This window comes from Indicator indicator, chromosome 7, assembly GCF_027791375.1.
Source record: "Indicator indicator isolate 239-I01 chromosome 7, UM_Iind_1.1, whole genome shotgun sequence".
Lineage (NCBI taxonomy): Eukaryota > Metazoa > Chordata > Aves > Piciformes > Indicatoridae > Indicator > Indicator indicator.
Genome location: NC_072016.1, coordinates 35,373,673 through 35,400,075, shown reverse-complemented (window position 1 = coordinate 35,400,075; position 26,403 = coordinate 35,373,673). Strand labels below are relative to the sequence as shown.

At 54.1% G+C, this 26,403-nt stretch overlaps 1 protein-coding gene across 1 annotated transcript; it reads right to left on the bottom strand.

The window, feature by feature from the left end:
• Positions 1-1,501: 1,501 nt before the first annotated feature.
• PWWP2B (PWWP domain containing 2B) lies at positions 1,502-24,584 on the bottom strand. The gene is made up of 3 exons (XM_054382725.1): positions 24,439-24,584; positions 13,636-15,280; positions 1,502-1,695 (listed from the first exon to the last, which is right to left on the bottom strand). Exons 1-2 carry the CDS (start codon positions 24,582-24,584, stop codon positions 13,657-13,659), a joined length of 1,770 nt encoding a protein of 589 aa, XP_054238700.1. The 3' UTR covers positions 1,502-1,695; positions 13,636-13,656.
• Between the last annotated feature and the right edge of the window lie 1,819 nt (positions 24,585-26,403).

The window sequence follows — 26,403 nt, the reverse complement described above, 5'->3', positions numbered from 1 at the left end:
ACCACAGGCTCCCAGCTGCTCGAAGGGACACAGATTGGACTCACTCTGTGTTCTCACCAAGACTCAGCAGAAGGGGGCTTGCTGCTCTTGTTAGGCTTAGCTGTGTTAGAGGGAAAAGGGAAGCTCTCACCTCTCATACTGAGATTCAGAAGACCACAGCATGACCCAGGAAAACGCCGGCTTCTACGTTTTCCAGCCCACTCCTCCTCCTAACTCAACAACAGCTCCCCACAGCCTCTGCTGCACTGACCCAGAGCAAACAGGAAACAGAATCTGTGCAGATCCTGCAGCCTCAAGCCATCATCTTATCTTTGGTGCAACCATCCTGCAGCTGCAAGCTATCTTCCACAGGCAGACACCACTTTACACCTAGCAGAGACAACTCTGAACTGTGCTCTCCAGCATCAGAACCAACAGACTGGCACAAATTAATGTTTCTGGACTGAGGGAATCCAGACTAATGCAAACTTTAAATGATTAACCCATACAGTTCCAAGAGCTTGTCCATAGGTCACTTGAGTTTGCAAACCACTTGGTAGTCTACACTTGGTACAAAAGCTGTAGGCTCTTTGTTTTCACAGTGCAGTACATTAGAGGTTGGAAGGGACCTCAAGAGATCATCCAGTCCAACCCCCCTGCCAAAGCAGGATCACTTAGGGTAGTCTGCAAAGGAATGCATCCAGGTGGGTTTTGAAAGTCTCTGGAAAAGGGTTTTGAAAGTCTCTAGAGTTTTCAAAGTGTCTGCCTCTCTGGGCAGCCTGTTCCAGTGCTTTTCTGTTCTTTAAAGACCACTCATTATTCCTGGTCACCTGTAAGGATGAAGACCCTTTCTACCCAACAACATGCAATCAAGGGCCTTCATTGACACTCCTTGACTAGGGGTGAACACCAAACCTTCCTTCACTCTCTGGCTGGAGCTAATAGGCTACCGACCCATCTCCATGCAGTGTGAGCAAGCCAAGGCTGGGCTGTTCCAGGTGACTGGAAGCACACATTTGGACACAAACCCATCCCAGTTACCAGGAGCCTGCTTTGTTCACCTACCTGGCAGCAGGAATTCTCTCAGCTCTGCAGCAAAGGACATGAGAAGTGTCAGAGATGCAATGACAGCCACATGGGTAGGGGTTGCACATTTTCCAAGTTTTAATAGACACCAAAGTGAGTCCATTGTACTTAAGACACTACAATGATTTCATCCTATTGCATGTCCTGCTCCATTACATTTCTCAGAGCACAGAATTGAGCAAAGGTCTGGCAGCTTTAGAGTTAACAAGTGTGTGAAATCTGTAAGGAAAAGAAGCAGCAGCAATAATCTGGGGGATTTGGGGTTGTTGGGCTTGTGGTTTGTTTTTTTTTTTTTTTATCAAGAATAGCTAACTTTTGAGTAATAAATACATTCCAAGTTGTGGGCTTTGCTGTTCTCCTAGTTCACTCCCATGTGACTTGTCAGATTTCTCAGCCTAGAGTGAGACATCCTGAAGACTTTCCCAGCAGCCTCACACCAGAAGAGCCACCTCTGACTGCAGGTCCCGGTGCCTGTCCCCTGTCCTGGACGAAGAGCAGCGCAATCCGACAAGGGAAGGCGTCCTCCTGCCACGCGCATGGCAGCCTCCAGCTTCTCCTGGGGAGTGTGCCAGGGTGCTGACAGCCTTGGTGACCCTCTAGGAGAACAGCTGTGCTCTTATCTTCTGTTACCTTGAAGAAAGTGAAAGAGGGAGAGGTCACTGAGGTGGCTGGGCACGGCCCGGTGTTAGCAGACAGGCACACGCTGCAGGGGCCCTCTAAATATAGGCAGGAATTCTGCTGCTCCTGGCCAGCCTGGCAGGCAAGAGCCAGCAGCAGCTACAGCTCTGGAAGGAACCTGTTAAGTTAACAAACCCAGAGCAGGAGCAGGAGTTTTCTCCAAGCAGACACGATGCGAATTGCAGCGAGTAGAACACATCCCTGCTCCCTGGCCTAAGGACTGGCACGTCCCCGGCCGGGTGGGTTACTGGAGGTTAATCTGCCACGAGTTCCTGCAGAGCGTGCCACGTGAAGAACATCTGCCTCCACTTTCCAAACACAGGCCAGAAAATAGGATTATTTTCCCCTGAAGAGCAAGCTGAGCAGAAGCTTTTCTAAGCACCTGCCACTGCTAAAGACATCGGCTGCTGCCCGAGCAGTCGCAGGTGCTTACAGGAGTCACACATGGATGAAGAAGCTGAGCAGCCATGACACCTTCTCATGTTGCCTCCTTCCCCTTGGGCCCCTCACCCACCACAGGCTCCCCTTCCCACCCCAGACCACAGCTCATTTCAGGCTGCAGAAGCAAGTGTGTGCCACGGCAGCACTGTGGAGCCCTTGGGATGGCCAGGGTCTCCCAAAGGACCACACACTGCTCCCCTCCCACACAGCCCTCTGAAAATCATAGAATGGTCTGGGCCAGAAGAGACCTCCAAAGGTCATCCAGTCTGACCTCCCCACAGTCAGCAGGGGCATCCCCAACTAGATCAGGTCACTCAGAGTCCCATCAAGCCTAACCTTGAATATCTCCAGGGAAGGAGCCTCAACCACCTCCCTGGGCAATCTGTTCCAGCACTCAACCACCCTCATAGTAAAGAGCTTGTTCCTAATATCCAATCTAAAACTGCTCTTCTCTAGTTAGGAGCCATTGCTCCTTGTCCTGTCCCTGCAGGCCTTTGTAAGCAGTCTCTCTCCATCCTTCCTGGAGCCCCCTTCAGGTACTGGCAGGCTGCTATTAGGCCTCCCCAGAGCCTCCTCTTATCCAGACTGAACACCCCCAGCTCCCTCAGCCTGTCCTCATAGCAGAGGTGCTCCAACCCCCTGACCACAGAATGTTAGGGGTTGGAACAGACCTCTAGACAACATCCAATCCAAGACCCCTGCCAAAGCAGGATCACCTAGGGCAGGCCACACAGGAATGCATCCAGGTGGGTTTTGAAAGTCTTCAGAGAAGGAGACTCCACAACCTCTCTGGGCAGCCTGTTCCAGTGCTCTGTCACCCTCACCATAAAGAAGCAGCTCCTTGTGTTGAGGTGGAACCTCCTGTGTTCTTGCTTCTACCCATTGTTCCTTGCCCTATCACTGGGCACCACCAAAAAGAGCCTGGTACCTTCATCTTGACATCCACTAAGATGTCCTCAGTCTTCTATTCTCAAGACTAAGCAGCCCCAAGTCCCTCAGTCTTTTTTCACAGGAGAGATGTTCAAGTCCCACAATCATCCTCGTAACCTGTTGGACTCTCTCAGGCACCATGCACCAGACCATGACTGAGCAACCTCCAGGCACTACAGGCACACAAGATGCTTGTTCTGAATTCAGAAGGACAAAGCCACCCACTCCAAATCACCAGAGGGTGATGGAGCTGCCCATGCCTGATATGTTACACTGCTGTCCTCTGGCCTCCTCACCAGCCACTGAGGGCAGATAGCAGGCTTGAGACACATCTGCTGGAGAGGGATGTGACCATCCAAGCAAAACCTGCACAGAGAGAAGTCCTCATCTGTGTCCCTGTATGTCAGGTTACAGAGTAGAAGCCTTGGAAGAGTTCAAAAGGAGGATCCATTTGCCTTCAAGATCAAATGAAGCAATCAAGAGACAGAATCACAGAATGTTAAGGGTTGGAAGGGACCTCAAAAGACCATCGAGTCCAACCCCCCTGCCAGAGCAGGATCACCTAGGGCAGGTCACGCTGGAAACAACATGGGAAGAACAGATGGGAGACACGGGAAGCAACTCAGTGACACAGGAATGAAACAACAGCATGGAGACCTAAGACTTCAGCTTTTCAACTGCAAAAGCACCACACCTCAGACCCAATCCAGTTTGAGTCAGTCCCAAAGCCTGACCAGCCCTCAGACACATCCATGCCAGATCAGCCAAGGTGGCCGAGTCAGAGCCACAGGACACACGGGCTCGGATCCGTGTCCCTGACTAACGGGGTTAATGCTGGGAGGCAAAAGATCAAAGACCTTTAAAAGCCCCTGGCAGCTGAGGCTGTGTCTTACAAACAGAGAGCACAATCAGCCCAGCACACCGACACCAAACACAGGAAGATGACCACATTTCCAGCAGCTCTCCTGTGGGCACACGACCAAACGCGACACTGCTCCGCTCCGACACGGCCTCCAGAGCGACCTTCAGTGCTGCCCAAACAATGGAGACTTCAAAGAGCTGACTCAGTGTACCCTGAACATCTGCCCTGAAAACTCCCTGCCAGAGGACCTGCACTTGGGCTTCTCCAGCTCCTACAGCAGCAAGCAGAACCATCCCACTGCTCAGAAACGGCGCTGTCTCACAGCAAGCCTCTGTCACCTACTGTCCTCACTCAGCCTTGCAGGAGAACCTGTGTGCCTTCTGCTGGGTGGTGACATCTTCCAGGGCACACAGCAAGCTCCCCTGCAGGTTCACAGGAGGTTAGGGGTTGGAAGGGACCTCTGGAGATCAAGTCCAACCCCCCTGCCAGAGCAGGATCATAGAATCTAGCATAGGTCACACAGAAACACACCCAGATGGGTCTTGAAAGTCTCCAGAGAAGGAAACTCCACAACCTCTCTGGGGAGCCTTTTCCAGTGCTCTTCAACCTTCACAAGTGAAGAAGTTCCTCCTCGTGTTGAGGTGGAACCTCCAGTGCTGGAGTTTCTATCCATTGCCCCTTGTCCTATCCCAGGGTGCAACTGAGCAGAGCCTGTCCCCTCCCTCTTGACCCCCAGCCCTCAGATATTTATAAACATTTATTAAATGCTTATAAAGGTTTATTACTTTACTCCTACCCAAACCTTAGTGAGGTCCCTGGACTGGGCACAACACCCCTCAGATGTTTTTTGCCCAAAACCAACCCTCCAGAGACAGATCAGACATAGAGAATGTTTGGTCTAAACAGGAAAAATGCATTTCCTTGTGGGGGAGGCAGCAACAAGCCCTCAGGCCAGTCTTTGTGATTTTCAAACTTGGAGGAAGGAAGCATCACAACAGAAGAATGACACCAAACAACCTCCCAGTGAAGGCTTCTCCCTGTGCAAGGGCAGAGGCAGGGAACAACTGTGGCTGCTTGCTGGGATCCTTACCTGAGAGCAAAGATCAGAGATTCTCTCCTCTGAGACCTGAACCTTGGTGCTACCAGCAAAACATCAAACTGCTTTAGAGCAGCTGAGGCTCCACATCTTGCAGTGTCCAAGCCTCAGCACCCTGCTCAGCTCTGTGTGGATGCAAGGCTGATTGTCCCCAGCACAGACACACCACACTCTGCAGCCCAAGCTGAGGAAGGGGCAGGAGCCAGCACTGCCAGATCTCAAGGGTCTGTTCTGATCAACCTCCTGAGAGACCCAGGTGGTCTCAGCATGGGTTTGAGAGGAGAAACACAGTGACAGTCCCTCATATCTTCTCACTTCATGGCTGGAAAACTGCAGACATCAAATCCCTGGGAGAAACACAGCCTAGGTGAAAAAGGACTTCACAAACGTCCAGTTCATTGGAGAAGAAGGTGCTGGTGAGGGCAGGCAGTGTAAGATCCTTCTGCATGAAAAGGCTCCATACCTCCTTCCTCCTGATCACTGCCTGTGCACTCCAGCTCAGCAGACAGCACCAGGCCCTCTCCAGTGAGCCCACAGATGCTGAGTCTGCTGCCTTCCTCCTAGCAAAGCTGGACCTAAAACTGCAGGAGTGTCCTCTGTAGGACACTACATCTGCACCATGAACCAGCTGCAGAAATCATCTGGCTCTCATTTCACATTCAGCAGAACATGAATTCACATCTCCTACCTCACAGAAACACTTTGAGGGGCAGGGGCAGAACGTCTCCATTCTGCAATGGGGCAGAGGGCAAGCCCTTAGAGGGTGCTTCAAATCACATTCTTTTCCTTGCTTGATTCCATTTGACTTTTCCTTTCTGCTGTCAGCTATTCCTGCTCTTCTACACAGCTAGAGTCAGCAGAACAGAAACATAACTCCTGCTGAGGCATAAAGCACAAAGCCATCTCTGCTGGGACCTCAAGCCCTCTGTCAGCTTCTTACACCGATGGAAGAGAGCAGGGGCAGATCCTGGGCAAGCTGCTGTAGGTGACCCTGCTTTAGCAGGGGGGTTGGACTGGATGATCTCCAGAGGTCCCTTCCAAGCCCCACCATGCTGGCATTCTGTTTAAAGAAAGCCAAACATCTTCAAGAAGGAGCAGCAGGTGGAAAATTCTGGACACTGCTGTAGCCCTAACACATGTACAAGCAATGAAGACAGAACAGAGCTGCTGTCTCAGGACCCTGTGTGCTGAGCTCTGTACCAAAAGGAAAGCCAAGAAAGGTCTCCTGAAGCCAAGTGCTTCATCACAGTTCAAAGCACCAAGTTTTAGATCAAACAAAACCATCCCCAAAGTCAGGCCTGAGCCCTGCAGCAGAGTGCAGAAAGCTGATTTGCCCTTGTGAGGGTGGTGGGGACCCTGCTGACAGCAGCTCTGCCCTCGCCTGGGGAGCTCACACCCTGACCCTTGAGGCACCACCAGCACAGGGCATTCATGGCACCCATCCACCCCCCTGCTGGGGCTCTTGCCTTTGTGGCAGTACCATGTGCACTCATTAAAGGGTTCCTGCACATGCTGCTGGGCTGTACCACCAGCACACAGGGATCAGCTCCAGCTGAAGACCAAGAGACACACACACGTGCCCAGGGTGAAGTCTGGAACTCACCTCCTACAGATGGTTTCTCTGGAAAGCCCTGGGGTGCTGCAGCACTGAAACCCTCCCTGTCACAGCAGCCCCAGCCCTCTTACCCTGCATGTCCTGGCAGGCTGGGAACTAATGGCAGCCTGCTCGTTTTCTCCACTCAAGCAGCCAACTTGGAGGAATATTTTCTAATCATAATTCAATTAACAGCAGGCTAATCAAGCACCATCAAAGCAACCTTCTTCCAGGCATCCCCCACTGCGGGGAAAGGCAGTGAGCTAGCTCTGGCTGAAGCTCAGGAAGTTGACACAATCCCAGCATGGTGGGATTGGAAGGGACCTCTGGGGACCATCCAATCCAACCCCACTGCTAAAGGAGGGGCACCCACAGCAGCTTGCCCAGCATCACGATGTCCAGGTGGGGTTGGAATCCCTCCAGAGAAGGAGAAGGCCTGGATTGCAGTCAAGACCCTATCACCAACCTGCCAGATTGGAGCCACCTCAACTCCCAAGGCACCAGTATCCATCTGACTGGTACAGGCTGGAGCTGTGTTCTCCAGTATCAGGCTCTATCCTCTGAGCAGTGAACAGCCCTGTGCCAAGGTCGAGGGCCTTCTGCTTCCAGAAGGGGTGGCTTTGGCAGGAAGGGACAGCTCAGCTTATTGGCTTGAAGCAAAGCAGAGCAAGGCATCCAGCAGAGGGGAAGCTAAACCAGCAATTTAGCTACAGTTCATCTCTTCAGCTGCAGAGAGCAGGCAGGGAACGTGCTTCAGGAGGAAATCAAGTCTTTGATCCTCCATCTCCTGCAGCTGAACCAGGACCTGTTCCAGTGTCTCACCACCCTCATACTAAAGAGCTTCCTACTGGTGTGGGGCAAGGACCACACCAGAAGTGGGACAGCACTTCCCAGCTGATGGGAGAGCTGGAGATTTGGGACGCAGGGCCTCCAGAAGTCAAGGTGTTAAGCCCCATCTGTCACTGCTGCTACCCAGAGGCAGCCTGTTTCAGATGTAGGCAACCCCAGGACATGCAGGGGTGCACCAGTGATCCACTGCACAGGCACCCACAGAGCAATGCAGCTGCACCAGGTGGGCGTAGAACAGAAAGCAGCACCAGCTCCTCCTCACCCAGGTGGCAGGAACACAGGCAGGCAGCCACAGGGAATCATAGCATGGTGGGGGTTGGAAGAGACCTCTGGAGATCATCCAGTCCAACCCCCCTGCCAGAGCAGGATCACCTAAAGCAGATCACACAGGGACATGTCCAGGCAGGCCTTGAAAGTCTTCAGAGAAGGAAACTCCACAACCTCTCTGGGCAGCCTGCTCCAGGGCTCTGCCACCCTCCAAGCAACAAAGTTCCTTCTCATGTTTAGACAGAACTTCCTGAGGTTTATACCCAGTCAAGGCCTTCCTGAAGCCCTTCCTCAGCAGCATTCAGTCTGACACTCAGCCCACACACTCCTCCCACCCCAATCCCAGTGCCAGCCACGGGGATGTACAGAGAAAACAACCCACAGATCAAGCTGGAAAACCACACTGCAAGGCTGTCACCTTCTGAGAGCTTTCCTCTCTGCTTTTTGAGTTCCAAGTCCTACCTTTAATACATCAGCATTAAAATAGGAAACCTTAATGTGTCACCCCATTCTGTCACCAGGTCCCAGGAGCCAAGCCCTGCCTGTGCATGACCAAGGCATGGCTAATCCATACCAGCCAGGGCCAGGCCCTGACAAGCCTTTTGGCAAAGAAATTGTTCCTCATGTCCAACCTAAGTTGTCCTCTGGGGCAACTTGAGGCCATTTCCTCTTCTCCTATCATTTATTTCCTGGGAGAAGAGACCAACCCCCACCTGGCTCCAAGTTTTCCTCAGGGAGCTATGGAGAACCAGAAGGTTTCCCCCCTCAGCCTCCTTTTCTCCAGGCTGAACAACCCCAGGTCCCTCAGGTGCTCCTCATCAGACCTTTTCTCCAGACCCTTCATCAGCTTTGTTGCCCTTCTTATACCTGCTCCAGACCCTCAGAGTCCTTCTTGGAGTGAGGGGCCCAAAACTGAACCCAGGACTCAGGGTCTGGCCTCACCAGTGCCCAGTACAGGGGAACAATCCCTGCCCTTGTCCTGCTGGCCACACCACTGCTGATCCACGACAGGATGCTGGTGGCCTTCTTGGCCACCTGGACACACACTGGGTCATATTCAGCCACTACTGACCAACACCCCCAGGTCCTTTCCTACCAGGCAGTCCCCAGCCACTCAGCCCAAGCCTGGAGTGTCCACGGGGCTGTTGTGACCCAAGTGCAGGAGGACCCAGCACTTGGCCTTGTTGAACTTCATACACCACCAAAAGCTACAGAAACTTCCTTTTTACCTCACTTATAGAAGTGTTCAAAGAGTTTCCAGGCTCTGCTCTTTGTTCACCACTCAGACACAGCAACTCTCTCCCAGCCTGGGAAGCTATGCTGGGGATGGGGCTGTTCTGCTGAGCCTGGTCTTTTGCACACCCCACAAAAAGCAGCCATCACCTTGGTCTCCCAGGACAGACCCTGCTCTTGCACAGATTCAGCCAGCACAGAGCACACAGCAGAGCAGCCACACCTCAGAGAGAGGCTCTGCCCACCCTGAGCACGCTCAGCTAGCACAACTAATGCTCTACACGGGGATTGAAGACCACAACCAGCAGATGCCAAATGCTCCAGATGGAGCTTGGAGACACAACCAGCAGATGCCCAATGATCCAGATGGGGCCTGGAGACCCTCAGCCCTGGAAGCAGCTTGCTGTGCTTCCCAGGGAGCTGCTAAGCCCTTTGGTTGACACAAATCTCGCCTGGCAGCTGAAGTCCCAGCTCACGTAAGCAGATCGTGTTCCTGGGCATCTGCAGAGCCCCTCTGCAGTCAGAAATAGCACAATGCATGGCCCCTGGCATGTCCAACCCTACACCCAGGAGAAGAGGGAAGGGAAAAGGGGAGCAGATGGCACAGGGAGGGAGAAGCAGCAGAGATGTCCCCTAGCATGGTGTCAAAGCCCAGCATTGAGGGTTTGGGGGAGCAGGAGAATCTGCAGGGTGCCACCAGTCCCTGCTGCAGACACCCAGGGCCAGGGCACACAGACATGGTTTGGGACTTGCTCTCCTGCTTTGTGCCAGCATGCAGAGACGCTGGCTCCAAGCTGCTGGGAGGAAGACTGAGAACCAGTAATTAAGCTGGGAGCTTGGCTTTAGCTGACTGCACCATCCTGAAACCACGCCAAGAAACATCTCAAGCGTTCCTCTTCCTGGGCTGAAATGTTCCTTGTCACTAGGCAGGTGTTTCTGAAGCTTCAGCTTCCACAGCCACCACCACCACCACAGCTTTATATGAGCAGCCTTTCCATGCCACTGGCAGAGCAAAGGAGAAAAGGTGAAGGGAAAAAAGCAGAGTGAGTGATGCTGCTTTATAACCTGCTGGCAAGAGGCACACTGAGCCTCTTTGGAGGTGAAGTCACCACCCAAGGTTCCAACCCTTACGTTGGAGCTGCTATATATAGCAGTGTGCCATCAGCTGGGGCTCTGCTGCACAGGGCATGGCTGCTGACTCTGAGAGGCTGCTAAGCCAAGGGCAGCCAAATTAGGACCTCCAGAAGTTGGTCTGTTCTGCTTTAATGGTTCCACAGCTTGGGGGTGTGGGGACAAAGAGAGACAGGAAAAGTAAAGGATTCTCCAGAGTACAGAAGCAAATGAACATGGACACTGCTGTGCACAGTTTTGGTGCCTGCTGCACAAGAAAGGCTGGAAAATGTCCAGAGAAGGGCCAGGAGAATGATCAGAGGACTGGAAGAGCTGCCATGGCAGGACATGCTGAGAGAGCTGGGTGTGTCCAGCCTTGAGAAGGCTTAAGGGAGACCTTACTGCCATGGACCAGGACATAAAGGGTGGCTACCATCAGGATGGTACAAGGAGTCCCATGGAAAAGACAAGGGGTGATGGGGACAAGTTACTGCTGGGGAGATTCCCATTGGACTGCAGAAGGAAATGTTTCCCCTTGAGAACAGTTGGACACTAGAATCACCTTCCCAGGCAAGCAGTGGAGTCCCCTGCATTGGGCAGTTTGAAGACTCATCTGTACAGAGTGCTGGGACAGCTCATTTCAACTCTATTGCTACCTAGAAAAGTTGGAGCAGGTGATCCTTGGGGTGCCTTCCAACCTGGCCTTCTGTGACTGCAAACTTATTTGCTGCAGAGCTGTGTATGAAAACCCACCAGCAGTTTTAATGAAGTTTCACTGCCTGAGAGGGCTGTAGGCAGGGAGGGAGGATCTGTCTTGAGCTGCTGCTCAGGAGGACCACAGAGTAAAATGAGGCCCCCAATCTCGTGGCACTGCAGGATTTGCTCACCCTGCAGAAGTACCTGCATGGATCAACACTCTTACCACTGAGTAAGAGGATGGAGCAACAGGAGGTTTAGGCTGGATGTGAGGAACAATTTCTTTGCTGCAAGAGGGGTCAGGCATTGGATCAGGCTTCCCAGTAATGTGATGGAGTCACCATCCCTGGAGGTGCTCAAGAAACGTGTGGCCATGGCAGTTGGGAACGTGGTTTGGTGGCCATGGTGAACTTAGGCTGATGGTTGGATCTGATCATCTTGGAGGTCTTTTCCAACCCAAACAAATGTATGATCCTATGCCACTTGGGAAGCCCCTGGTCCTACCACGTGATGTGTTTCCTGGAGCAGGGACAGGGTGGCCACAGGAACCATGGGTCTCCTTCAGAGCTGGGTCTGCAGCTCCATCCACTGCTCACTCCCAACACCACGTGTGTAATGTCACACCAGCCCTGAAGGGTCCACCCCTGTCCACACGTTCTGCTCCAGACCAGGAGTGTGCCAGCGCCCCACATCACACACCCATCCATCACATCTCTCTGGCAGCTGAGCACAGCACCTCAGGGGGGAGAAAACCTCCTGTTGTAACACCAGACCTGAGTTGTGGTGCTCATCATTGTGGAATACATTTGGCTCAAGGAACCTGAAGCTTACACAGCTCCAAGATTAAACAAGAAGTTATCCTGGAAGTGAACACAAAGCAAAATATGAAAGCACAGGAGACTCTCCTGTGACCCTCCACACCACATGCACTGATTGGCATGGCCAATCTGACTGCCCTGAAGCATCTGGATGTCAAGAAGAAGGGGCCAGGCTCTTTTCAGTGGTGTCCAGTGATAGGATAAGAGGCAATGGATGCAAACTGGAACACAGGAAGCTCCACCTCAAGATGAGGAGAAACTTCTTCACTGTGAGGGTGCTGGAGCCTGGGAGCAGGCTACCCAGAGAGGTTGTAGAGTTTCTTCTCTGGAGACTTTCAAGACCTATCCAGATGCGTTCCTGTGTGATCTGTTTTAGGTGATCCTGCCCCAGCAGAAGGTTTGGGCTTGATGATCTCCAGGTCTCTTCCAACCCCTGCCATTCTGTGATTCTATGATTAGCTGCCACTTCCCTGCCCAGAAGCCACCAGATGTGGCCCACCAGCAAAGCCAGCTATCAGGAATGGTGATAACATTCTGCCCAAGCTGTCCCAAACAGCACAGCAAAGAGTTCAGGAAGAACTCTGCTGCTCCTTGGAGTGGAGCCCTGCTCCTGCAGGAGTGATGGATGCTGACCAGGATGGTCCCAGAGAGGACAGCACATTCTGGGCAGCTCTGGCTAACAGGAACCTGGGCCCAACCCAAACGCTCTCCATATGATGAAGTCTTGAGCCAGAGCTAAGCAGCAGCTGAAGAAGATCAAGAATGAAGCTCCAGTGATGCTACTGCATTGTACATTTTCACTTGTTCCAGTGTCCACTTGTCCAGACACCCTCAGCACACAGGATCCAGATTCTGATGGTATGGTTTAGGTAGGAAGGGACCTTAAAGTTCCACCTGCCCTGCCACAGGCAAGGGACATGTCCCCCTAGACCAGGTTGCTCAAGACCTTGTCCAGCCTGGCCTTGAACACCTCCAGGGAGGGAGCACACACTGATTATTTACTCCAGCCAGGTTTACTGGGTTGGAGTAACAGCTCAAGCAATCAAATCCTTCAAGGTACTCAAGTGAAGTCCCATGACAGAGGCTACAAAGAAAGAAAAGTCCTTTTTGCCCCCTCAGCTGACACAAGCAGTGACCATCACAGTCCTGCTGCTCTACAGCAGGATTAGAACCAGCATGTGAACACAGTGCTTCCAGCACAGAACCATGGAACCAGACTGCTTGGGGTGGGAAGAGACCTTTCAAAGTCATCTAGCCCAACCCCTAGCAGTCAAGCAGGGACATCTGCACCTAGAGCAGGTTGCTCACAGCCCCAGACAACCTAGCCTGCAATGGCTCCATGGATGGGCATCTCCCACCTCTCTGGGCAGCCTGGGCCAGGCTCTCACCACCCTCAGGGTCAAACATGTCTTCCTTCTCTCCACTCTGAATCTCCCTCTTTGAGTTCAAGCCATCACCCCTTGTCCTGTCACAACAGGCCCTGCTCAAAAGTCTGTCTCCAGCTGTTTTCTCATCCCCTTTAAGCACTGCAATGCCATCAATAGGTCTCCCTGAAGCCTTCTCTTCTCCAGGCTGAAGAACCCCAACTCTCTTAGCCTGGCCTCACAGCAGAGGAGCTCCAGTCCTCTTGAATTTCCACCTTTCATTCCAAAGCACCATTTCAGAATCCATTTCAAGGAAAGCTGCACCCTCCTGCTGAAACAACTCCAGGGAGAAATGGTTCCACATTTTTCTCGTCCCCTTTAAGCACTATGAGGCCACCAAAAGGTCTCCCTGAAGCCTTCTCTTCTCCAGGGTGAACAACCCCAACTCTCCTAGCCTGTCCCCATAGAAGAGGAGCTCCAGGAGGTTCTCATGGAGAACCACCACCAACTAACATCCAAGCACTGCAGTTCAACGCCTGTCGGCCAGAGTTTCTTAGGGAAACACCAATGCAGACAAGCATTGCGGAACACAGATTAAATCCCCGGGAAGCACCAGCCCAGCAAGCACTCACCTGATGATGCTGGAGGCCAGGTTATGTCTCAAACTGCGTTAAGAGATCTCTGATTTCTGGAGTCAGATGCTCTACGGCCTTGGCGGCTTCCGTGATGGCTTTGCGATACATCCCCTTCTTCTTGCGGTTAAACCTCAGCTTGAAAAACTCGGAGAAGGGGGAGAGTTTTGAAACAGACAAGAAGGAGGTGGTGGGAGAACCGAACCACGACACTTTCGCTTCTCGCCACGAGGGCTCCCCGCTCTCCTTCTGGCTAAGGTTTATGTCCAGTACGCGCGCTGGCCACCACGGAAACCCATGGATTTTACCCCAAACAACGTCCCCCACGGCCACGGTCCTGCCGTCCTCCGTCACGCACTTGGCTACGCTCTGGGTGTGCAGCCTCACGGTCAGGGGCGGCACCATCTTGCGCTCGTCTTTGGAAGAGGAAGAGACGGAGGCCTCGTCACCAGGCAGAAAGTCACACAGCTCCGGAGACGTCACCTCTGAGCTAGAGGACTTGGACTCGTCCAGGCTGTCGTTGCTGCAGACGGACAAGCTGGAGGAGTCCGCTTTCCTCTTGCGGTAGTTCATCAGGAATGCCAGGTTCTCGTGCCCGTCTTTGCCCTGGGGGAACCTTTTGAAGTCGTCATCTTCCCCCGAGCTCCCCGAAGACATCTCGGCCAAGCTCCTGTCGGCAGACTCGTCGTTGTAGAAGGCGGCAGGGTCGGGGTCCCGGCTGCTCTGGAGGACATTGATCTCATCGATGAGTTCCGCCTTGTAGATGGAAACACTCTGCCCGTCGCTGATGCGGTGAGGCTTCAGCCGGATCTTGGGGGGCGGCGCCTCGGCGCTGGCAGGCACCGGCCGCGTCAGCTTCAGCTTGGGGATGGAAGCCAGCTGCCCGCCCGCCGACTTCTCCAGGCAGCATTTGGTTTCTCGACACCGCTCTGAGTCTCTGCCCTCCTCTTGGTCCTCCCCTCCGTTCTGCAGCATCCGCTCCGGGCAGAAGGGTTTGACGGAGCCGTGAACCCGGGAAGGGATCTTGACCACCTCTCCTTTCCCCTGTGGAGTGCTGTAGGAGATTTTGATCACCGGCGTGCGATGCACCAGCTCCCCAGAGAACTTCTCGTCCTCCCTCTTCTCTCGCTTGTTCCTCTTCTCCGTGTAGTCGGAGTCGCTGTGCTTCTTCTGCTCCTTGTCCTGGATGCTCAGCCTCCTCCTGGTCTTGGTGCTCTGCCGGGGGGCGCCAGTGTCCTCGGGGTTCAGGGTGTTCTTGCACTTCTCGCAGAGCACCTGCCGGGGTCGCAGCCTGATGGTGCTCATGATCAGCCTGCCCGGGTCACGGTTCCGCGACAGGCGCCGCCGTGTCCTCTTGATGGTCCGTGGTGGTGGCTGAGGAACCCACTGCTGGTAGGTGTGCCGCAGCCAGAGCGGCCGGGGGAAGGGGGCTCCCTCGAAGTAGGGCGGGTAGGGGGGCAGGCTGCCCGCTGGCGGGGCAGGCAGCAGAGGGGGCACCTGCTCATCTCCCCTGCCCTTGGGGGGCTGCTGGCTGGTGGGATGCGGCTCCGTCGCGCTCTGCGCAGCGTCCCCGCTGTCGGCGACTCCGTTGGCATGAGGATCCTCAGGCTTGGGGAGGGAGGACGGGAGGCAAAACAGCCCAGACCTAGACAGGGCAAGAAAGACAGGGAGGGGGAGAGACACAGTCAGGATGTTTGAAAGCTCGAGAGGGCATCTTATGAATGTTTACAAATATCTGACAGGTGGGGCCAAGAAAAGGGGCCAGGCTGTTTTCAGTGGTGCCCTGTGACAGGACGAGGGGCAATGGGTACAAACCGGAACTGACGAGGTTCTACCTCAACAGAAGAAACTCATTCGGTGTGAGGGTGCTTGAAGGTTGGCCAGAGAGGCTGTGGAGACTTTCAACATCCATCTGGACACATTCCTGTGTGGCCTGCCCTAGGTGACCCTGCTTTGGTATTGAGGGTTGGACTGGATGATCCTCAGAGGTCCCTTCCAACCCCTACCATTCTCTGAAAGATGCTTCCCTGGGAAGACAGTGCATAGCAAAGATGCCACTTTGCTTAAAAACAAAAGAAACCCCAAACCAACACAAACAAACAAACAAACAAAACCCCTGCCACAGCCTCAACAGCCTCAGAACACAACATTGTCCCTTGGTGTTCAAGACAAGGCAGCCAGTTCTGCTGCTGGAAACAACAAAAGCATTGCACAGCTTAGGAACGGTGTCCTACAGTGCTGACAGAAAAGGCATGGAGAGCAAAATCTGGGGACAAGTTACTGCTGGGGAGATTCCCACTGGACTCCAGAAGAAAATGAAAACAGTTGTATTTCAGAATTGTCTCCCAAGGGAAGTGGTGGAGTCCCCTACACTGAGCAGTCTGAAGACTCAACTTGACAGCGTGCTGGGCCAGCTCATTTCAACTGTTACCTAGAAAGGTTGGACCAAATGATCCTTGGGGTCCCTTCCAACCTGGCATTCTAGGATTCTACTTCCATGAACTCTGCACAAAGTTTTGCTCCAAGAATCTCCAAATTTTACCCCACACAGCAGTTTACTTTGTCAGCAGGCAGGTGAAGCCCCAAGGAGGGCTGTGATAGATTAATGAAGCCCTCTGGGAGCTCTTCAACCTCCTCTCTTCATACTGTACTTGCAGGGCTGATTTTTCAGCTTCTCACTGACAATTTGAACACCTTGACTTGGATGGGTAAGAGTCACTTCCCAGCCAGGTTCAGCAGCACACAGCTCTGCTTCTCTGCCCCCAGGCTCTCCATACATCACTCAATTTGTTAAAATGAGGAACACTCCACCTGCTGCAGAGCAGCAAGATTAATGATGATGGTGTAGGACTGATGATGCCAAGTCCCATTTCAGGCTACCAAAGTCTGGATCCGGTATCCTGCACAGACACTAGCAATAGCAACACCTCTGAAACACCACCTCACAAACACAAGTCACATCTTTGGATTTCGGCACCAGAGTTCATGCCTTTGGCCTCACATTAGAAATATGAAGCTAACAAAGCACTTGCACAAATATTTGCCCTGGAACACTGACTGGTAATGGGCCATGCCCTGTCTTGGCTTTCCAGAGATCCATCTGGAGAGAGGACACTACCAGTGTAGTGCTTCAGCTTTTAAAATGATCGCAAAATGCTGTGGAGAGGAACATGGAAAACAGGAGATGGAAAACAGTTGCCAACTGAACATCAGCTTTACTTCAGGATGCTGCATTCTCCTCCTCCTCACCTGCCATCCTCCTCTTCCCAGCCACTAGCCAGACTGCTCTGGGTGTGAAGGGACCTTTCAAGGTCAACCAGTCCAACCCCCCTGCAGCCAGCCGTGCAACTAGAGCAGGTTGCTCACAGCCCCAGACAACCTGATCTGCCTTGGTTCCAAGGATGGGACATCCCCCACCTCTCTGGGCAACCTGGAACAGGCTCTCACCACCCTCAGGGTCAAACACTTCTCCCTTCTTTCCACTCTGAATCTCCCTCTTTGAGAGTAAAAGGGATCATTGTCGTGGCCTCTCCTGGACCTGCTCCAACTTGCACTCAGTTTCTTGGTAGTGTTACAGAAAGGACTTTGGCAACCATCATGCAGAAGGGCACCAAAGGGAAGCTGAAGGCACCCACACAGCCCCTTATCAAAAGGAACACAAAGCCACTAGCATGGGCTTGCTGATGGCTTGCTCACTGCAACAGGGTTGGACTAGATGACCTCTGGAGGTCCCGTCCAACCCAAACCATTCTCTATTTCTATGGAGAGAAGCCTTCTTCCTCCACACAAGCACCCATGCTCTTCACACGTTCCTCACTCTGCCTTCAGGCCACATAGCTTTGCTGTGGGAAAGACCCTGAAAACATCACCTGCCCTCACCAAGAGCAGGAGAGAAGATGTCTCCTTCCCAGGAACACCTGCAGAAACCAGCACCACCAAAGCTGATGAGCCATGCAAGAGCAGAGACAAGCAGATCACAGCAGTTTGGTGCTGGTACCAAGCCCCTTCTCTGGAACACAACCAACCACTCAGTCACCCGGACTCTGAAAAGTCCTTTCCCATTATCGGAGGGCAAGAGAGCAAGAAATTGCTGGTAAGATGACAGGTAAGTTGAACTGGGAAGCTCACAGTTTAAATCCTAGTGAGCCAAGAGGCTTAAGCCATTGCAAGTGCCCAATTTGGAACAAAGTTCCAAGAGGCTTTTTAGTTAGAGACAACTCAAATTGCAGGTGTCCTTCAAATGACATCCAAGGAAGCAGGCACAGTTTGTGCATCCAGGGATGTCAGCACCATCCATATAATAACTGGCAGCAGCCTCCCTTCCAAATCCCAGGCTATAAATTTGGGTTCTTTTGTGCAATGAAACTGTAATTTGGTCACATCAGAAAGCCTACCAGTCTTTTGTTCCTCACATGGGCACCAGCCCAGCTCCCTCTGCTCCTGCAGGCACGACCAGGTTACAGAATGATAGAATGGGTTGGAAGGGACCTCCAAAGGTCATCTAGTCCAACTGCCCTGCAGTCAGCAGGGACATCCTCCACTAGATCAGGCTGCCCAGGGCCTTGTTGAGCCTCACCTTGAATATCTCCAGGGAAGGAGCCTCAACCACCTCCCTGGGCAACCTGCTCCGGTGTTCCACCACCCTCATAGTGATGAACTTCTTCCTGATATCCAATCTAAATCTGCCCTTCTCTAGCTTGAAGCCATTGCTCCTTGTCCTATCACTGCAGGCCTTTGTAAACAGTCCCTCTGCAGCCTTCTTGTAGCCTCCTTCAGGTACTGGCAGGCTGCTATTAGGTCTCCCTGGAGCCTTCTCCTCTCCAGTCTGAACAACCCCAGCTCCCTCAGCCTGTCCTCGTAACAGAAGTACTCCAGCTCCCTGATCATTTTCAGGCCCTCCTCTGGACCCCCCCTCCACCAGGTCCATGTCCTTCCAGCACTGAGGGCTCCAGAGCTGGATGCAGTACTCCATGTGAGGTCCCAGCAGAGCAGAGCGGCAGAATCCCCTCTCTCCATCTGCTGGCAACGCTGCTTTTGATGCAGCTTAGGAAAACCTTGACCTTCAGGGCTGCAAGTGCCCATTGCTGGCTCATGTCCAGCTTCTCACCCACCAGCCCCCCCAGCCTGGCTGCAAGCAGGCAAATCCATCAATTCTATCCTTCTCGAGGATCTGACACGGCATGGAACTTCTTACTTGGCAGAAGCAAAGCACCAAAAGGTTAACTTCACTGGATGACCTATGTCTGTAAAGTTCAGGTGACAGGGCACCAGAACCTGGTCAGGTTTGAGCTGTTCCATCTCACCACAAGAATGTGCTCCTGCAGACCCTGGCCTCATGGAGCTGTGGGTCAATGCCCTCTAAAACAAGCACACTGGGGCAAGGATTGAGCCTGTGTTCAGGCACCTGCCACCACATGGCCCTGGACTAAGGCTCACTTGAACCTCAGGACAGCTCCTGACAGTCACTTCAGAGAAGTGCAGTGGCTGTGAAGCCATCTGAACCAGAAACCTCTCAAGTTGGGATCCTGCCACTTCAGACTCAGGACAAACATCCAGGGAAAAAGCCCCAGACAATGAGGAAGAGCACCCAGAACAGGGACTCCCCATCCAGACCCAACCATCACCCTGTGCTGGGGCAACAGTTCAGCAGCTCTTCAGCCTAAAGATGAATCAGGGACCAATGGTCCAAGAGCAGTGTACAGTAAGCCACAAAAATCATCCGAAGACTGGAAGCCCTCTGCTGTGAGGCCAGGCTAGGAGACTTGGGGTTGTCCAGCCTGGAAAAGAGAAGGCTCTAGAGAGACCTTCTGGTGGCCTTGCAGTGCTTAAAAGGGACAAGAAAAAACCTGGAGACAGACTCTCGAGCAGGGCCTGTTGGGACAGGACAAGGGGTGATGATTTGAACTCAAAGAGGGAGATTCAGATTGGAGAGAAGAAAGAAATGTTTGACACTGAGGGTGGTGAGAGCCTGGCCCAGGTTGCCCAGAGAGGTGGGAGATGCCCCATCCCTGAGACCATTGCAGGTCAGGCTGTCTGGGCCTGTGAGCAACCTGCTCTAGGTGCAGATGTCCCTGCTGACTGCAGAGGGGTTGGACCAGATGACCTTTATAGGTCCTTTCCAACCCAAACCAATCTGTGATGCTATAAAAAACACCACCTGCCCTGTCTGAGGGATTACACCACCACCAGGCTGAACAACAAAGCAGCTTAAGGCTCATTTTCGATGGCAGCAGCTTCCACACAGCCAGGTAGAGGCTTTGTCAGGCAGGGCCATGGCCATAGAGAGACAGATGAGCTCCACAAGTCCTGCTGTAGCACAGCTAGGATGTTCCTACACTGACACTGGTGGCCCAACACTGCATCCTTTATCCCACCACGGCACCCAGCAGCACTGGGCAGAGCTCTGCTCCACACAGCCACAGCTCAGGGCGCCACAGGAGACAAAGCTGTGGGTGTTGACCTGAGGAGAGAACAGGTCTTGTGAGCAACCTGGGGTTGTTCAGCCTGGAGAAGAGAAGGCTGAGGGGAGACCTTCTGGCTGTACAACTCCCCAAAAGGAGGCTGGAGACAGGAGGGGGTTGGCCTCTTCTCCCAAGGAACAAGCAACAGGACAAGAGATGGCCTCAATTTGCCCCAGGTGAGGCTCAACTGGACGTGAAGAACAATTCTTCCCCTTGGGGGTTGTCAAGGCCAGGGGTCTAGGCTTCCCAGGGCAGTAGTAGAGACCCCATCCCTGGGGTTTCAAAGCCATGGAGATGTGATGCTGAGGGACATGGTTTTGTGGTGACATTGCAGTGCTAGGGTAACACTTGGACTTGATGATCTAAAGGTCTTTTTCAGCCTAAACAACTTTGTGATTATGTGTATGGGAGTCCAAGACCCTCCAGGCTGGTTCTGGGCTTGGGACCCCATGGTGCAGGGGCTCACAGAACCCAGCCTCACATCACAGCCAGGTGACGGACACACTCGCTCCTGAGGGACCTCTAGTTCTTTTCCTTTGATCTGGAAGCATCTCCTCAGGCTAAGAAAGAAGTTTTGCTGAGGAGTCATCCCTTCTCCAGTCTGGGCAGAGGTAAGAAGGGTTCTGAGGCTCTGCCCACCTCCCCAGAATACTCTGCACTTTGGTCCTACTTGTCAGGCACAGAGGGAAGGAAAGCAGCTCCTGAGAAGCCACACACAGATCTCTCTTACCACCCAAGGCTGCCTTTGGCTGCCTCTGTCCCTTCACACTGCATGTTCCTGGCATGGATGCACTAACAGACCAAGCTCCCTCAGGCTCCTCCAGCCCTGGTTCCCATCAGGGCTAGAGGACTTCCCACCACCAGCTAGGAGAGATGAAGTCCTACCTTCGGAAAGTGTGAGCCAGCAGCCACCCCCTCAGCAGCCCGCAGCCGCCTTCCACGTGGGCACAGCTCCTCCTCAGAGGATTCTGCTCCAGTGCCTTTCCACCCACTGCAGAACAGGACATGTTCCATCAGGCACACCTCGCTTTCCAGGAGAAGCTCTTTCACCACCAGCAGAAATACCCATCTCAGGAGCCTTCCCCATGCTGGCACACACCTGGATGTCGCTGATGTACTTCTACCACCTACCCGCCCGACCCTGCATCTCCAACCCCACCCAGCCAAGGTGGAGGGGCCTGAGTTTGTGAGTTCAGGGCATGAGCACATGTGCAAGAATCACAAGCAACAGGAGATACTGCAGGATGTGAGCTCATCCTGTTTGCAACCCCTGAATCCCAGTGTGGTGGGGTTGGAAGGGACCTCTGGAGATCATCCAGTCCAGCCCCCCCTGCTAAAGCAAGGCACCCACTGCAGCTTGCCCAGGATCACAATGGCCAGCTGGGGTTGGAATCTCCAGAGACTCCAGAGATTGTGGAGACAACTCCACAACCTCTCTGGGCAGCCTGCTCCAGGGCTCCAGCACCCTTACACCAAACAAGTTTCTCCTCCTATTGAGGTGGAAACTCCTGGGTTCCAGTCTGTGCCCACTGGCCCTTGTCCTGTTGCTGGGCACCAGCGAGAAGACTCTGGCCCCATCCTCCTGCCCCTCACCCTTTAGATATTACAGACTCATCCTCCATGCCATGCCAACCCCCATGTGAAAGAAATCACAAAGCCACCAGACAGGCTTTCCCTCTTTCAGGGCTCTCCTCTCTTTTTGCACAAGTAAAACAACCCACTCCAGTTGCTCTTCTTCAGCCAGTCCTGTCCTTCTCCAGGGGGGTAGCATCACCCACGTGGCACTGCCAACTGCCCAGGAGGTACTGGCAGAGCAAGCAGGAACCAGGCACAGGCCAGCAAGACCTTGCTTCATCAATGGAGCAGCAGAGAGGAGCATGGAAAACACCTCTGCCACATCTCTGTTATGGAGCCTTGGAAGTTGAGCAGCAAGCTGACAAATCCCTCCTGCCTCTGGGGCATATCTTGACCTTCACCTTCCAATACCAAGCAGACTGACCCCTGGGTTTTGCTGTTACATTGAAGCACGAGATGCCTTCTTCCCACCACATCCCAAATATGCAGTGGAGAAGATGCTTTCAGCCTGCTCCCCACGCTTGTCTGAAGTCACCAAGGTCCACGAGGAGCCAGGCATTCCTCTCATGTACAACACTGTCCTCCAGCTGGTTGGCTACGTGTCACAGGCTTGGTCATCTCCTTCTCTGGAGAGCTTCCAAACCCATGTGGACCTTGTGATCCTGGGCAAGCTGCTGTGGATGCCCCTGCCTTAGCAGGAGGGTTGGACTGGATGAGCTCCAGAGGCCCCTTCCAACCCTCACCATGCAGGGGTTCTGTGATGACAGGCCAGCCAACACTCAGGAACCACCATGGATGAGATATGGCCTCTGCAGTGGATGCCATGAAATCTACCCAGGACTTCATGAGAGACAGTTGAATGGGCAGCATGGCCCTGTGACAGAAATGCAGTGCCAAGTGGCCCCCAGGACTGCTTTTCCTCCCATGTCTACCTGCTCCCATACCAGTGGGTATGGAACTGACACGCTCACAGGCTTTAGCTGCTTTGACAAAAAAAACTTTCCCTCTATAACCCTGGGGGCAGGGGAGCCCATCTGAAGGTCACCTTTCACCTCAGACAAGTCTGATCACTAGAGATGACGATCGCAGGGCTGGTGAGAAGAGATGGGGAAGCTGTGCTACACATCAGCAAAATCCCTTCCTTCTGCCCTTCCCACTCCACTTTGGGTCAGAAAGGAGGATGCTGCTCCTACCACAGCTGCAGGCAGCCCCCAGCTAAGCCACAGGTCTCCTAGTTATGGGACAGCAGCAGAACAAGCACCAAGGCTCACACACAACTCCACTGCTTGTGCCCACAGCCTGCCTGCTGCCTTCCCACTTCAGCAGAGATCAGGTCACAAGAGCTATTGCTGGGTCAGCACCAGAAGCACCTTAAAGCCTGGGAGGAAAGATCCATCTGGTCCTTTTTGGTTCCAGTGGGGGCAGAGGAGGCACAAAGAAGGAAAGAAAAATCATAGAGCAAAGTTAAGGAAAGAAAAAAACAAGGTTAATAAAAGTGCACATTGTCACTACAGAGAAGACAACTGAAGTGTGAAGCCAGCAGGAGATGGCACTGCACAGGGAGGGAAAAGCTGCCCACCTCTCACTGCTTTGGCTGGAACCAGACACCAGGCAGGGTTTACAGGCTCCTAATGGAGTCGGATGCCTGAATACTGCTGCAAATCTGGCTCCAATTTCCTGGGATAGCCACATCAAACTAAACAAACTGCAGGAATTAAGTTCAGGAGTCTTGCTTCGTAGGTCTGCTACGAACTGCCGAGGTGACACTGGCTATGTCCCCCCAGCACTGACCTGAGCAGACAGAAGCTGCCCCCTCTCCTCCTGAGCCTGGCACCCACAGGCTGGGCAGCAGCAGGGTGCCAGTCCTGGGGAGCTCTGCTCCCACCAGGGCGTTTAAAACGGTCTGAAAAGTTCGTGCTGTTTTGAAACAAGGCATCTGCTGAGCGTTTCCCCGGCCTTCAGCCCAGGCCCTCGATGCACTGCGTTAGGAAAAGGCCTCTCTGCACCTCAGAGGAGACTGTGACCTCTCCAGAGCAGGGTGACACCACACAGGGACAGGGGCTCTGCGGCTACCACAGCAAACCCTTAAACCAGGCAGGATTAAACCAAGATCCTCTGGAAAGCACAGCCCGAAGTGGCAGAGCCGCGGAATCTGGGCTGCACGAAGGGGAGATGGGGCCACAAGGTGATGGGGACCCCCAGGGCGACTCCGAGGTGGGACGGACGCTTCAGAGAGGGAAGAAAGAGGAACGGACGAGGCCGGGCTGCAGCCCTCTTCCCCAAGGCGGCCCGGCCAGGCGGGGGCTGCGGCAGCGCAAGGTCGGCGGAGGGGAGCGGGCAGCTCCGGCCCCCGGCCGGGCCGCGGCGCTGCGGGGCCGGGAAGGAGGCGCTGGGGGGGAGGGGGGCAGCGAGGGGCAGGGACACGCTCACCCCCAGCCGGCTGCCAGGGCAGCGGCCTGGCCCCACCGCCTGCCCTCCGAGAGCCGAAGGGGCACGGCACAGCCTCACCGGCCATCACGGACGGGCCCGCGGGGCTCCGGCGCAACCGTGAGTCCCGGCGGAAGCGGGACGGTACCGGTACCGCCACCCCCCACCCCGGGCCAGGCCCCGCTCCCCGGGGCCGCTTTGTTCCCTTAGGGCCATGCCAGACGAACAAAGGGGCGGGCAGCGGGGGGCAATAGGGGGCACCGCGGACCCACTCCCCCCTAACCCCCCCGGTTCCAGTTGTCCCCCTGCCCTTCCTCTCTCCCTCCCTCCCTCGCCGTACTTCTTGGTGCAGTCCAGCAGGACGCCGGTAAAGCGGCGTTCCCCGCAGCTCAGCGTCACCACCAGCGTGTCGTTCACCATCTGCTCCACCAACACCGGCAACCACGCTCCCACCCGCGGCGACGGATCCTCCGCCTCCTCCGCCATGCTGCTGCTGCCGCTGCTGCCGCTGCTGCCCGCCGCGGCCGCTGGGGCCGGGCCGGAGCCGGGGCCGCGCTGTGCGATGACCTCACGCTGCGGGCGCTCCCGCCGCTGACGTGCGACGTGACGTCACAGCGCCGCACGGGGGCTGCCGCGCACGTGCGACGGGGAGGGGCCAAGAGGGGAAGGGGTAGAGAGGGGGCGGATCAGCTCGTACGCCCCGCCCCCTGGCCCCTCCCCTTCCCCTCTCGGCCCCGTACACCCCCTGGTGGCTGCGGTTGTCTCTATTGGAAGGGACCTACCCATCTTCAGGTGGAACCTCCTGGGTGCCAGTTTGTGCCTGTTGCCCCTTGTCCGCACACTGACAAGAGTCTGGCCACATCCTCTTACACCCGAGAGGTGCTTTATCCCTTGCTGAGGGAAACAGACAAGGTAACCCAGGCCATGCTGGGCAGCAGCCACGTGCAACCTCATGAGAGCTCCTCCTGGAGCACCAGGAGTCCACAGCATGGGACAAGGAGTCTACTCCTAAATGCCAGGATGTTGCTGTCATCCATGACTCCTACACTCACACTGAGGAGCGAGCTCCACACTTGGACTGTGCAGCTGGCACTGAGCCGTACACGACAGACTGGAGCGGGAGGGAGCCAGGTGATTGTAGAACAGTGTCACCATTTCCTGGCACAGGGACAGAGGCTCTGCCCTCTGCGTGACTCAACTGCCCTGTTAGGTGTGGCAGGGAGGCTGTGCTCTCCTCAGGTCACTGCGGGTTTGAGGCCAGAAGATGCTTCAGGTAAAACAAGAACTTCTTTATTCCAAAAACAGGTGAAGAGAGGAACGAAGAAGTGAAAAAGGAGAAGTGTATGGTCAGAGAAGCTGCATGAGGTCATAGAATCATGGAATGGTTTGGGTTGGAAGGACCCTTAAAGATCATCTAGTTCAATCCCCCTGCCATGGACACCTCCTACCAGATCAGGTTGCTCAAGGCCTCATCCAACCTGGCCTTGAACATTTCCAGGTTTGGAGCCTCCAAAGCTTGCTTCTCAGAGAAGGTCCTGTGGTTCCAGTGGAGGAAACACTGATGGGGATTTTGGCACCAGCAGAAGAAGATGACAGTGGTTGAAAAGCTACAAAAGGCACAGTAACAAAACGAGAATGTGAAGGACAGTAGAGCTGTGCACATGGCCAGGCTACAGCACATGCAAGCAACTCTTCCACTGTCTTGGCTGTCAGTTTGAAGTGGTAATGGGCAGCAGATCAAACAGTACAACAGAACAGCCCTTCCCAATGCACCACAGGTATCACAGAATGGTTGGGGTTGGAAGAGACCTCTGGAGATCACCAACTCAAATCCCCTGCCAAGGCAGGTTCACTTAGAGAAGCTAACACAGGAACATGTCCAGGCAGGTTTGGAATCTCTCCAGAGATGGAGACTCCACCATGTCTCTGGACAGCCTGCACCAGGGCTCCATCACCCTTAAATTAAAGAAGTTCCTCTTCATGTTTGGATGGAACTGCTTATGTTCAAGTTTGTGCCCATTACCTCTTGTCGTCCCATCACTGGGCACCACTGAAGCAAGCCTGGTCCCATCCTCCTGACACTCACCCTTTCAGTATTGATCAGCATTGATCAGATCCCCCCTCAGTCTCTTCTTCTCCATACTAAAACGCCCAAATTCTCTCAGCCTTTCCTCATCAGACCCCTCAGTCCCCTCAGTGTCTTTGTAGCCCTTTGCTGTACCCTCTCCAGCAGTTCCCTGTCTCTCTTGAACTGGGGAGCCCAGAACTGGACCCAGGACTCCTGCTGTGGCCTCACCAGGGCAGA